The 14,661-nt window shown below is 37.9% G+C and overlaps 1 protein-coding gene across 1 annotated transcript; it reads right to left on the reverse strand.

Moving 5' to 3' along the window:
- Positions 1-9,164: 9,164 nt before the first annotated feature.
- LOC125830597 (uncharacterized) lies at positions 9,165-10,288 on the reverse strand. Its single transcript, XM_049509774.1, has 3 exons — positions 9,922-10,288; positions 9,515-9,565; positions 9,165-9,445 (listed from the first exon to the last, which is right to left on the reverse strand). Exons 1-3 carry the CDS (start codon positions 10,286-10,288, stop codon positions 9,165-9,167), a joined length of 699 nt encoding a protein of 232 aa, XP_049365731.1.
- Between the last annotated feature and the right edge of the window lie 4,373 nt (positions 10,289-14,661).

The raw sequence follows: 14,661 nt of genomic DNA on the forward strand, positions 1-14,661 counted from the left end.
ACAAAAATATGCACATACAAGAAAATCATGTCATAATCATCAATCTCATTCCAAACACCAACGAAACACAACATGCAACTATCTCATTAAAGCACGTTATGCAACTTTATCATAAGAAATCATTTAAGCATGCACTTTAAATCAACTCATGCACTACCAGTAAGTTGAAACATTATTCACCAACTCATAATGCATCAACCACATAGGCCTTTCTCGTGTTAATAGGAGGAACTACCTTCTCCTAAGAATGACATGATATTTACCCCTTTTATATCATCATAGGGTCCATTATGCAATGGCTTTCAAGTGCACACATAGACATTATCAACATTTTCACTCATGAGGCAATTAAGCAATTCATATTAGTTGCACCCTAACATGAGGATTATAGATCATCTACTATTCTTATCATTTCATCATCATACTATCAAGAACATACATGACATTACCAATGTTTAGTTATGTTCAAGGAGGGACTACCTTCTCCTTGTCACAACATACACACATGGCATCATAAAACTCATAAGAAAGCATTACACAAATGCCAATTATTTTAAGGAGAAATTCCAACTTCTAACCTAAGCATGCTCATACTCTCTTCCTCATGAAGTCAAGAGTGCATTCACCATATAAAGATGCATATTGACAAGAGAAACATGAATTTTATTACTAAAATTCCATTTTTATGTAGTAAGAATCCTTCGAAACATGCATAACATAGTGTCTTCTAGGACATGCATAACATACGGAGATCACGCACCTCATAATCATATGCAAGACTCCAAATATGAACAAGCTACTAGAAACTCTTTGGTCTCAAGCTTCAATAAGAATAGAAGGAAAAGATAAGGATATCAACAACCTTACTATTCACTCATCATTCCCCACTTAGGGTAAACCCATCTAAGAACACATTAAAGTAACCAAGAGAACTATCGCTTACCAATTAAGCACAATGTCAAACTCCTTTAATCATTACCTCCTTCATCTCTAAGGTAGGAACCATTCTCCACTAAATCTTCACTATACTCTGTTAGGTGAGGATTTCAAGAATCCAAACAAAATGAGTATCTATACCACTCCGCTTCATATCTATCACCTAAAGTGGTTCTCAACATAGAGAACTCAAGGAAGATCAATGTAAAAATATAAAGGGCACCCAAGACCTTACCATCTAGGCACATTATCCCCCACTTGGGGTGAGCTTAATCAACTCTTTATCACACCATACCCTCATCATCACCTATGGTGAAACTTTCCGGTCAACCATGCCTAGGTATTATCTAAACACCCTCTTTGAATGACCATACTTAAGATCACTCTTACAAGACAACTATCCTATTTAGAGTTGGTCAACATTTATTCTCTTGTCCTTCCTATGAACTAAGGGGTACATGTAACTCTCCAACCTAACCTTAGAGCAAAACACTATCCGAACTGATGGAACAAAACCCCTTTTTCCCCTCTTAGGGCAAGCTTACACAAGAACTCTTATTCACACAAGGACAACCATGAAGCATCACTCATAAGAAAAAGGTAAATTTCAACACACACTAGTTACCACATTCCTTCAAAACTCCTCAAATCTTCACCATTACTTTCTACTATCATTACCCATCACCATAAAGCAACTCATCATGCTAAAAAGGATTTCATTCTTTCCATAACGACTCTTATCATATGAGAAGTACACCACCATAAAATATTTTCAATGTAATGCTCCCAACCTCACAAGTCACACATACACATAATTGGCATCACAATACGATTTCCAAATCTACCTTCATATATATACTCATATAGTCACCACATCATAATAACCAATAAAACTCACATTTTCTTCCCTCGATCCTTGCAACATCACCACTTCCAAGTAATCACATCTAGAAGACCACCGAACAAGGGAAAATAAGAGAGAGAGATCATAGGGAGTTAAGCTCTACTGCACGACACAAGACTAATGAAGAAAGTGAAACTTCTATCTTCCTATAGCCTCTCGCTCATAGATGTGCCACGACTAACATCGATGAACAAAACTCTACTAGACGTGGCTCATTAGATGTTGAATCCTAAGACCATTTTGATAACCTTATTCTCTGATAGCAAGTTTGTAACGACCCGAGAGCACCCCCTAGTCATTATCGTCGTATTCAACCTCTCGAAGGTCTTATACAAGCCCTTAGCATTCGTCATAACATTTATCATAGAAAAATAGTAGAAAATTTAAAACGTTTTAGTAATATAACACAAGACATAAAAGTCACCTCATTAAACCTTTAATACAAAAATTGGAGTACTACGTCTCAAGGTAGCCATCTTAAAACATGACTACAACACAAGAGGGACACAACCCTTACAATACAAAAGAAACTACTATCTAGTACATAGAACTTAAAGAAACTCTTTAATATAAAGGTCTTCGAATCTTTAAGGACACACCCGAACTTGGGAATAGTAGGCCAAGCTCATCACTTCTAGGAAAGACCCTTTAGTCACCATCACCTACAGTTGGTGTAAAAAGATGAAGAAGAATGGTGTTAGAACAAGAATGAACTAAGTATGATAACCATTCAAAACGTACTCTTAAAAGGACATTTAGTTGAAAACCACGCATCATGCCTTTTTAGAGAAACTTCAAGAACATTTAATACATTAGGCACAATATAAATCACATACATCATCATACACATGGAACCATTCATAATTGCACATAGAGCCACCTATAACATTTCAGGCACATTCAATACATACATTTCATTACCTTCCTCTTTATCTTAACTCCTTTCCTCAAGCAACCCTTAGGGAATACTTGGTGCAATGTATCACCTTAAGGTTTCCAAGGGTGAACTTACATATAGCCTTCATCAATCTGAACACATATATTCATAGAGTCATAAGCACACCATAAGACATAGTCTTCACATAGAAACCATCACCTAAGACAACCCCGAAGTCACACTAGTGCAATGGGCAAGTAGCATCCCATAATACTACTCACACGAAGTATTCCTAGGAAGCCACCATAGACTAGGCACATCATACTCAACAAGTCATAACATCTTCATTTAACATTAGACATAAGACCAACATAGTTCATAAAATCATATAAGGACTCATTCCTTTACTACATCATTAGTCATAACCCATTTTGTTCATATCATAGGTAAATCACCCTCAAAACCCCTTCCCAAGCTACTTGTGCAATTTACACATGGAGTCCCATACCCCTACATATTCTAAGCAAACCCATTAAGAAGTCATAAGTGTAATTCACATGAATAATCATACTTCATGTCTTGACATAAGTAAAGTCAACTTTATCATGCTTTCATATTAGCAAACATAGACCATAGTTTTCATTACATAAAGATCCTAATCATAACCTCCCTTAGAGTCCACTTGTGCAATGCATAAGTAGGGTCCATAGTCCTACCTACACTAAGTAACTCTTCAAGAAATCATGACTAGAGTTCATATTCTTATCTTAGTTCATTTGTTAACTTTCGGGAGACATTGCAATAACCGACATAGATCATGTGAGCTACATGGAATCCGATGCTCTACTCCCATACCGATAAGAGAGGGTACTACTTGCCAAAATAGGACCTACATACATAACAACTATCTAGTGGATCCACTAAGCTAAGACCTCCGGGGGCACGTAGTTATGGAACAAGGAGATTGCTACTAGAAACCTTGACTTACTAGGCGTGGAGGTTTCCATCTAATGCGACAACTTCTAGTTGGGAACCCGGACTTGCTAAATGTGAAGGTTCTCTTGTGGAAAGCCGGACTTGCTAAACGTGAAGCCCCCACTCTCATTTTTCGTGTTCACTCGATGCTAAGCTCCAACTACCTTTTTAAACATCTTTAAGCCTTTATTTAACAGTAGTTCATAAAGTAGGCTTCAACGACTTAATCCCTCATATCATATAACTTAAAGGTTTCTGAGATGAGAATGACCTTTCATCGTAGAACCTACATTATGTGAGAATGACCTTTCACATAATCATACCATATTCATAACATAGTCTAGTTTAGAGTACAATTGAGGAAACCTTTCGAAAGACTCACTTTCACTAGATTATCATACACCTTATTCATTCATTTATGTGTGTGGCCTTTCACATAAACACCTTTATACAACACATATTCATACCTTGTTAATCTTATAGTTTGCATGCATAATAAGATGTAAGGATGCATATAAGAGTTCACCTTTCAAAAGACACCATAACACATCATATTCATAGCTATACATGTAGAGTGTGTGTGTGCGCATATTGGTCCTCATAGTGACATATTAGCAACAACATTGATATTGAATGTTTTTCCCTTAAAGGGATCACAACACATTCACAATGTCCCCAATTCATGAGCAATTCAAATATAAAGCCCTTAGGGATTCTAGACCACACGCCCACACTTCAACATAGGAGATAAGGACACATTCAACATTGAATAGGTACTCCTAACATGTATATGATAAAGCATTAATATAGGGGTCATATAGGTAGGGTTCATTCCACAATAGTACCTAACATAATCTATCATGTAGACCGCACCATATCCCTAACATTATTATTCCCATTATACTCCTCATCATCAACACACTTTAAACATCATGCTAGCATTGAGGATTTCATACATAACCTTCATAGCATAACTTCATAAAAATATGCATCATGATCATCAATTCAAATCACATCTATTGTCTTCAATGCCATGATCTCCACATGCATAGATAGACAAGAAGTGAACACCCCCACCATAAGTGGATCACACCACACAACATCAATTCTCATACTATAGACTAGAAGTTAGGTCAACTTACCAATTCTACAAGCCATGATCACCATGGATCAATCCTCAACAATTCATAATCAATTGACATAGCTAGCAATAGGAATTGGCAATGTAATTCAATATCATCAACTTAGTCTAAGTACGATTCCATAAACAAAGGGATCAACCCATAACTTTGCCCATAAGGCCGTAATCCTCAACTCATCAATATGCCGACAATTCAACATGAATAAGTATATATAATCGTAAGAAACATCAATAAAATTTAATCTAAACATAATTTCACTAATAGAGATCATATTCACAAAGACCCACATCATAGGCCAATTTTCGAGAATTTGGGGATAATGGGTTCTTCAATAATTCCTTTGAAGATTGTCTTAAAAACATTAATTCCACATTAATTCATCAATATAATGATTTAGAAAATCATTTGACAAGGAACCCATGTTTAGATTGAAAATTGAGAATTTTGGTCTTTGAATCACTTTTGAAAATCTTTGATAGAACTCCTTGAATGATAGGTTATTCAAGAATCAAGAGTCACCATACCTTAATTATTGAAGACCCGTAAAATTGAAGAAGAAATCAATTGAAAACCCATCTTCTAGCTTGAGCTTCATCAAGGACTTCAATGGAGTTTTTGAGAGAATCTATTTTGAGAGGGAAGGGTCAATTTGAAAAATGGGGTCTAATTCTAGGTTTTAGGGTTTTAACCAACTTAAAATACCCTAAAGTAGGAAGAATAACCATTTATAATAATTTCCCAAAGTACCCAAACTACCACTCACTTAGTTTGACCTTTTAAACAAATCAAACTTGAGTTTTATTTTCACAGATTTCTTCACGAAACAAGTTCGCGATGCAGAGGTGTTCCCACAAGTTTTCATAAATTAAATTACAAGACAGTAGAGTCCGCGATGTGACCGCGACGCGGACCAACCTTTTGGCCCTTGGTGGACCTAGTCCGCGACGCGGACATGCTCCCTCCAAGCAAAATTCAAGCTGCCTTGGCAGTTTACTTTGCCAAGGTTGGGGTCCTCCTTGGCGACCCTTAGGGTTGCCCCCGGGCGTCGTATCTGAACATTTTGACACTAAAAACATTTATTAAGACACTAGGGTCCCCTCTACTGATTTTAGACTCCAAACAACACATAAAAACATGAACAACATACTAGAACACATCAACACGCAAAAGACTACTTTCTGAATTTCTTGATCGTCCCTTGACGTTTGACTTCCAAACTCTTTAAAACTGACTTAAAGCTATTCTTCATTATTTTGACATTTTATTAATGCATAAAACCCATGTGAGGGTCTACTTTTTTGTGGGTCGTAACAACACCCTTCATGGTTGAAATTCTCAACTAGACCCAATCATTAACTTCAAAGTCAAGATTTCTTCTTCTAACATTGGCATATGACTTTTGTTGACATTGAGCCATTTTCAACCTTTCTCAAATACGTTGGACTTTTTTCATTGCCGCACGGACCAACTTGGGACCTATTAGGGAAAATTCACCCACCTCAAACAATCCTGTACGAGATCTATACCTCCTAACATATAGCGCCTCAAATGGAGCCATACCAATACTTGAGTGATAACTATTGTTATAGGCAAACTCGATCAGTGGAAAGTGATCATCCTAATTACCTTTGAAATCAATCACACAAGCCCTTAACATACCTTCCAAGGTTTGGTTACTACGCTCCGCTTGCCCATTGGTGTGTGGATGCAAGCTCATACTAATCTTAACACGAATACCTCGATAGAAGATAATGGACAAAGGAACTCCATGAAACTTTACCATTTCCCTCAAATACAACTTAGCATAACCCTCCGTCGAGTAAGAAACCTTGACTTGAATGAAATGAGATAATTTCATCTTTCGATCTACTATAACCGAAATGTAGTCATGTTGTCACCGGGTCCGAGGAAAACCAACAATGAAGTCTATATTTAAATCTTCCCACATCCACGTAGGAATGCTATTGTCTTGGGATAAACCTTCCAGTTTCTGATGTTAAACATTCACTTGTTGGCAATTAGGACACTTAGCCACAAATTCCGAAATATCCTTCTTCATTCCATTCCACCAATAGATCTCCCACAAATCACAGTACATCTTGGTGGCTCTCGGATTAATGGAATACCGAGAACTATGGGCTTCTGACAAAATTTGTTCCCTCAACTCATCAACATTAGGAACATACAAAGGACCTTGATATCTAAGCACTCGATCTCTCCCTTGGGAGAAAGCCTCCACGGATTTCTTAAGCACCGCTTTCTTAATTTAATCAAAGTTGGATGAAGACCTTGCTTCACTTTCACATCCTCAACAAAAGAAGATTTTGAACCATTGTTGACGACAACACGACCCTTCGTAGAGTCCACTAACTAAACACCCAACCAACCAATCTATGAATATCTCAGACCAACTCATTTTTATCTTCTTCAATATAAGCAACAATACCCATATAAAATCAACTAAGATATCCACCACCTCAATAATTTTACTGGGGTGATAGAGAACACTCATATCATAATCTTTCAATAACTCAAACCACTTTGTTTGGTGAAGATTTAGATCTTTCTAATTAAACACATATTTTAATCTCTTATGGTTGGTAGAACATCCACATGAAGAGAATACACATAGTGCCTCCAAATATTTAAGGCAAAAATAACTGCCGCTAGTTCAAGTTCATGGGTAGGATAATTCTTTTTATGCACCTTAAGTTACCTTGAAGCATAGGGAATGACTTTCCCATTTTCCATATTCACACATCCTAGCCAAATTATCGAGGTATCACAATAAACAACAAAACCATCAGTCCCTTCCGGCAAGGTCAACACCGGAGAAGAAGTAAGTCTATCCTTCAATTCCTAAAAACTCATTTCACATGATTCGGACCATATGAACTTAGCCTAATTTTGAGTCAATTCTATCAATGGAGAAGTAATGGAAGAAAATCCCTTAACAAACCTTCTGTAATAACCAGCCAAACCCAAGAAACTCCTAATATCCAAAGGGAATAGAGGTCTAGGCCAACTCTTAACCACATCCTTCTTCTTAGGATCTACCTCAATACACATAATTGAAAAAATATGACCAAGAAAAGCCACAAACTGTAGCAAAAACTCACATTTGCTAAATTTTGCACAGTGTTGTTGGTATTTGAGAATTTCCAACATAATTCTTTAGTGATTGATGTGATCATCCTCACTTCTCGAATAGATACATATATATCATCAATGAACACAATCACACACATGTCAAGATATTATCTAACCACATTATTCATCAAATCCATAAAAGCGGCTAGATCATTAGTCAAACCAAAAGATATCACCAAAAACATAGAATGACCATATCAGGTTTTAATAGCCATTTTCAGAATATCATCTTCCTTCACCCTCAATTGGTGATAACCCAACCGGTGGTCAATCATAGATAAGTAACTCTCTCCTTCAAGTTGGTCAAACAAATCATCTATACTTGGGTGAGGATAATTATTCTTAATGGTAACCTTATTCAATTGTCAATAGTCTATACACATGAAGAGAACCATCCTTCTTTCTAACAAACAAAACTGGAGCACCCCATGGAGAGATACTCGGTCTGATTAAACCCTTATCCAATAAACCTTTCAATTTTTCTTTCTACTCCTTAAGTTCTATCGGAGTTATTCGGTTAGGAGGCATAGAGATACGTTGCGTATTTGGGAGAAGGTCAATAGCAAAGTCTATTTCCCTTTTGGGAGGAATACAATGTTGTTTATCAAGGAAAACTTCTGGAAACTCGTTAATAATGGGGACCGACTCAAGGGTAGGAATCTACCTCCCTCACCCTAATTAGATGGTATAAGCAACCCTTGGAAATCATTTTTCTACTTTTAAGACAATAGAAAAACTTACCCATAGTCATATAATTTCCCCATTTCCATTTTGGGACAGGCTCATTCGGAAACTGAAACTTGACTACACGAGTTCTACAATCAACATAAGCATAACATGAGTGTAGCCAATCCATACCAAGGATAGCATCAAAATCTAGCATATCTAGCTCTACCAAGGCAACAAAAGTAACTCTATGGGACAAGGATATGATAAACTTTATATAGACCCTCTTAGCCATAATAGAACCACCAAGAGGAGTAGAGACAAAAAATGGATTTAACAACACATACAGAAGAATATCAAACCTCATTTCCACATATGACATTACAAAAGAAAAGGTAGAACCAAGGTCAAGTAAAGTATAAACTTTAAGTTGGAAGACTTTCAACATACCGATAACCACATCGGGAGAATCCTCTTGCTCACCATGTGTATAATGTGCATAAAGTCAGTTTTTCTAGGGAGTATTTGAACCCGAATAGCTTGGACCGGAGAAAGGATTTGGTAGAGCTTTTCGACGATTATCTCCTTCATTCTTAGCAATTGAAGGACAATCTCTTATCTTGTGGTCCATTTTACCACAACCAAAACAAGCATTGGAACCCGCTAAACATTTACCCTCATGCTTTCTTCCACACTTAGCACAAGTAGGCAATAATGACCCACTACCATTTCCTCCTTCATGATTAGGGTTAGACATCCTCTCTTTGTTGAACCTAGAAGGAGCATTGGAGGAACCTTGACCGAAAAACGTTTGTCAAAATCAAGAACAACCATGTCCATAAGACCTTGCATGAGAGAAATTACCATCACCGATTTTAGCCCTCTTTGTCTCCCTAGACATTTCCTTAAGTTTTCCTGTTTGATTTATTAAGCATGAACCAAGAGATGAGAAATGTCCAAGTTATTAACGAGCATAATGGTACGGCATTCTTTAACCACCACTTTGAACAAACTTGAAATGAACTTATTCATCTTTTCCCTAGGATTGGCAACCATTGTAGGGGCATATTTAGACAATTGTGTGAACTTAAAATATTCCTTCACACTAATACTTCCTTGACGAAGGTTGATAAACACAAGCACCTTTTCATCCTTCATCTTAAGGGGAAAAAACCTATCTAGGAAATCACCCTTAAATTTCTCCCAATCGAGAGGACCCACATTCTCTGGTCTCCCTTCTTTCCATTGGTTGCACCATATTTGAGCAACACCCTTAAGTTGATAAGCCACCAAATCTGCCTTTTCCGCCGTAGTCACTCCCATGATCATCAACACCTTGTAGACCTCATCAATGAATTCTAAAGAATCTTCATCAACCTTTGAACCATGAAACTCCAGAGGATTCATTCTAGTGAAGTCCCTCACTATAGATTCTACCGTACCCACATATGGGTTCACGGGAACTGCAACCTCCCTATTGGCTTGAGTTGTCATGGATTGGTCTAACACTTGAAAAGCATCTCTAAACTCCGCATTAGTCAATTGTTCGGCCAATGGGTTGACCGGAGCTTGAGGAGGAGCTTCTTGTTCAGCATTCTCCCTCACATTCTTTCTAGCATAAGCTCGTCGAGTTGCCATATCCTATAGAGCATCAGATAAGGATTAAGAGACAGACCTTATAGATTTAAACTATATTGCACAAGTTTAGGGTAATACAATAAGTGGCATTTCCTAATATCTTGTAGCCTCTCATTCATAAGTGTGGCGCGCTTCACACTCATGAACAAGACTCTACTCAACGCGGCTTATGAGAATTCCTAGGACCTTTCTAAACCTTGTGCTCTGATTACAAAGATTGTCACGACCTAATGTACCCCTAGGTGTAACATGGCGTATAGGACCCCGAGAGGCCCCATACAAGCAACTTATCATTCCAAACATAAGGCATAGAATGAATAAGAGATAAAGAACAACATTACAAGTCCAAAGTTTTATAAAAGTATAGCGGAAGTCTAAACACTTGTCTCATTAGCCTAGTACACAAGAATAAAATTGGACCTTGCCTATACAAAAACATAAAATAATAAAACTACATCCTCGAAGCATGAGAACTCACCGAAGCTCGAAATCACTCAAATCAACCTCTAGCCACAAAACTGAGAACCCTGACTGTCAGACCCTACATTTGGGGAAGAGTAGGAAAGAGTATGTGTTAGTACAAAATATGTACCAAGTATGATAGTGATAACTCCACAAATTGGACTCATTTAGGGCTTTATTTTGATAATAATAGTGTCCTCGAATGCTTATTTTGTCTCAATATCTTAAATTTCAAGTATTTGAAGTTTTATTGAAAGCATGGACACTTAGGCACAAAAAGGAACAAAAAGGCTGAAAAGAACGAAGAAGATGAAGCCTGAGTATGGCCAAGTAGACATGGTGATTCGCCGAAGGGATTCACTCTGCCCTTTGTTCAAGTACGCGAAGCTCTAAAGAAGAAGGATCAAAAGGCAATAAAAGGAGCAGTCGGCGCTTCGCCGAGTATTTCTATGAAGTAGTACTATACCGCCCAATGATCTAAAACGTGAAGATGCTGAAGGTAACCACGAAACGGCGATGAAACAAAAGAAAGGTGAGTCGCCAAGTCATTCGGTGACATCGACTAACCTTACCGAAAGTTTCGCCCAACACTATTTTATGAAGTCTATAAATACTAAACTTATTATTAATTTTAGAAGAGTCGAACATTTATTTTAATTTTCAGCATAGAATAGTACTTTTTGGCACATTTTCTCTCACGTTTGGAGAGGGTTTTGTGGGAAACTTGAAGAGAGAAGGATTTCATCTTCCCCAAGTTGGAAGTGGGTCTTCTCCATTATTCTTTCTTTGCTTAAAACAAGGTATAATTTCTTATACCCATTTCATTTTAGTATCATTTTAGGTGTATTTTGTTATTTGTTGATGTGTGGCTAAAAACCCTCATTCTTGGGGTGTGATTTAGCAAATACGTGTTGATATTGTTGTCGGGTCTTGCTTACTGATAGGTTAGATGTATTTTAATGGTGATTTCACTAGTGGTTGTGGTCTAATTTAATGGGTTTTTAGTTGCAAATAGAAAACCACCCATTTGTTTTTGGCTTGCCCGAGAGGTAGGTCGCGAAACCAAGACCACTAGATTGATGGCCTAAGAAGTGGGTTTACATGTGGTTCTTCTCGACAGGGTAAACCCTAGTCCCATATCCTAACACTCAGCTTGATTGAGTGAGTGGGGTAAGGTATAGGTTGGTCTTCATGCGGCAAGTGGGTGTCCGAGAGGAACCCATTTGAAACGGGGTAAGTTGCCCGAGAGGGAACTTATTTCCATTTAAAGCTTAGCCTAGTCACTATTATCTTGTAAATTTCCTATGGAAAGCATGTACCCAACGATTTATCTCAAATTGTATTATGGTCACACACCAAGAGCTTTCTCCCATAATTGATTTTCTTGTTTACTTTTGTTGTTTTTGCTACTTTTGACAAAACCCCCAATTGATATTTGACATTTTTGTGTCACCCGCTTTAATTTGCAATGTTTTTGTTCGTTAATGTCTCGAGGTCCGACTAATTAGAACTAAATTTTATTTTTCTATTAATTCTCAAAATTATTCCCTTGGGATATGACCCCGACCTTTAGTTGGGTTACTATATTATCGACGAATGTAGACACTCGTACGGTAGTCGTTGGTCACGATAGGCATCAAAATGGCACCGCTTCCGGGGAGTGGTGTTACTTGAGAAATTGTAGCTAAGTTAAGTTTTCGTTCTGTTTTAGCCATAGTTTTACTAACCTTACTCTTGATCTCGCTCTGTTAAGTTGTGCTTTTAAGCACTGTGTAACTAGGTTGAATAAGCACCCACAAATCAATGGATTTTCCTCCACTAGAGGTAATGAGGCTTCGAGATTGCATACTGACCTTCAAGCAGTTGGAGGGAGAACAAATACATAAATAGCGGCCACGATTCAAAGGGCTAATAACTAAATGTCCAAATCATGGCATCCCTGATATGGTTCTTCTGGACTGCTTCTACAGAAGCCTCTACTCCGAAAACAAGCAGTTACCTGATCAACTAATTCCAGGAGAGATTGCACATATTCCCTATATGATGGTGGATCAGTTGTTACACCACATGGCTGAATTTGGGCGAGTGATTGAGAAGGATGTTATGTTTGCCACGATGAGGTCACATGTGGATGTATTGGCCAAGAGGGTGATGAAGATTAAATCTCATTGCAAGAAAAAGGATAAATGTGCCCCTCTTGGTGAAAGAAAGAGTTATAGGGACAAGGAGGTGGAACGCATTGAGGAAATGCTCTCAACCATTCTGCTGAAGTTGAGTGAGCATGATGGAGCGCTGGACAAATTGAAAGAGCACACTGAAGGCATAAAGCGCGTAAATTGGTCTCACTCCAAAGCTGTCTAGCAGCTATAAAAGCTTATAGAGTAGGCCTTACCTCATGTTCACGCACATGAAAACCAGGGGTTACCTCATCATGATGTGGGTGGCTCCAACTATAAAGCTTAAAGTCTTAACTTGCGTCGTGCCACAACGTTAACTAAAGGCGCTGTTTGGGAGGCAACCCAAAACCCCTTATTATCTTATATTTGTGTACTAGTAAAATAATAGTGTCTTAGTTTTACAGTTTAAAGTGTAGTAGGTGCCAAAGAGGTGCAGAATGGTGAGTAGCAGACCCAATTGGCGAGTCGCCGAAGACGCCAGTGATCAATGTTATTTTGTCGTTTGACTCAAGGCACCCTCTGAGATTGGAGTCTGTAAAGCTTGACGATCTTAAGAAGGATTCGGCAATTCGCCCACCTGATTGGCAACCCCGATGGTCATCACTGTTTGAACATCCACAGATGTTGAGAAGTTTTGTAAAATTTGGCGAAGTGAAAATTTGTTTGGAAAAGTGGCAAATAACTCAGAAGTCAAAGAACTATCACTAAATGGGAACGAACTGGATAAGCTACAGGCCAGTGCACAAAAAGGTAGCTGATAATCACTCGAGAGTGTGGGTTGAAGATAGGTGCATTGGAATACTAAGAAAAGTTGTACAGAGCTTGATGAATCACTCAGCAATGCACCAAATGTCCCCAACATACCTTTTGCTTTACGCGACATCTGTTGAAGGACTTCAACTCGAAACAGCTACCTAACCAGGATTATTCTCTAGCCCTATCTCTGTCTTTCTTTAATTTTACCTTTGGATTATTGTTATATATTTGAGGACAAATATTTTTTTTGTGGTCGGGTGAGGCCCACACCCTTTGTGTTGATAGTTGTGCTTTGTGTATATATTTGGGTGTTTTAAATTGTGTTAATACTATTTTCTGTAGATGTTTGAGCTTGTGGTTTCGTTTATTTTTATTTGCAAAATTATTATGACCCTTTCGAAAAAATTTGAATTTTTCACACATTTTTGCCACCCCTCCTGAGTTGATGTGGCTATTGTTTTGCAAAAAATTTGAGTCTCAGTTTCGATCACTATCAAGGGCTTGAATAGAGCTCTCAATCGAACCAATATGAATGTACGGCTACGATGAGGCCAAATGAAGTTGCATAAACAATATGTGAACTCTTTGCATCCCATTGTGATTAGCCATTTATCGAATTGATTCTCTTGTAATAACCGTTGCACACTAGCGAAAGTGTGTGCTCTTGTTTGACTTAAGTGTCGATGCCTTGTGTGATTAGCTTGCCGTGAACCTTGCATGAATAAACCAAGAATTTTCCCTGTTAGTTTGATTGATTTAGAAAGGTGTGCTCTTGAAATGATCTTAAGCAACTTTATAGAGTGTGAGACAAATTTGACAAATACCTCTTTTGTGGCCTACCCATGAGCATCTGAAACTCTTTTGAACACCCTTTGAGCCTTACCTTTCTGTGGAAGAACATTGATGAACCCTAGACCTCATTTGACCCACTACCTATAATCCTCTTGATTTGTGGTTTAGCAAATAGCTAAAAGCCTA

This window comes from Solanum verrucosum, unplaced genomic scaffold, assembly GCF_900185275.1.
Source record: "Solanum verrucosum unplaced genomic scaffold, falcon-dt-bn FXZP01000045.1, whole genome shotgun sequence".
Classification (NCBI taxonomy): Eukaryota; Viridiplantae; Streptophyta; class Magnoliopsida; order Solanales; family Solanaceae; genus Solanum; species Solanum verrucosum.

Bases quoted from the DNA above. Each gene is read 5' to 3' on its own strand.
- LOC125830597 (XM_049509774.1), bottom strand. From the start codon at position 10,288: ATGGCAACTCGACGAGCTTATGCTAGAAAGAATGTGAGGGAGAATGCT. The intron at 9,566-9,921 runs GTGTTGCTCAAA...TAAATCAAACAG, and splicing joins GGTGGCTTATCAACTTAAGG to GAAAACTTAAGGAAATGTCT. The intron at 9,446-9,514 runs GTAATTTCTCTC...TTTTCGGTCAAG, and splicing joins GAGGGCTAAAATCGGTGATG to GTTCCTCCAATGCTCCTTCT.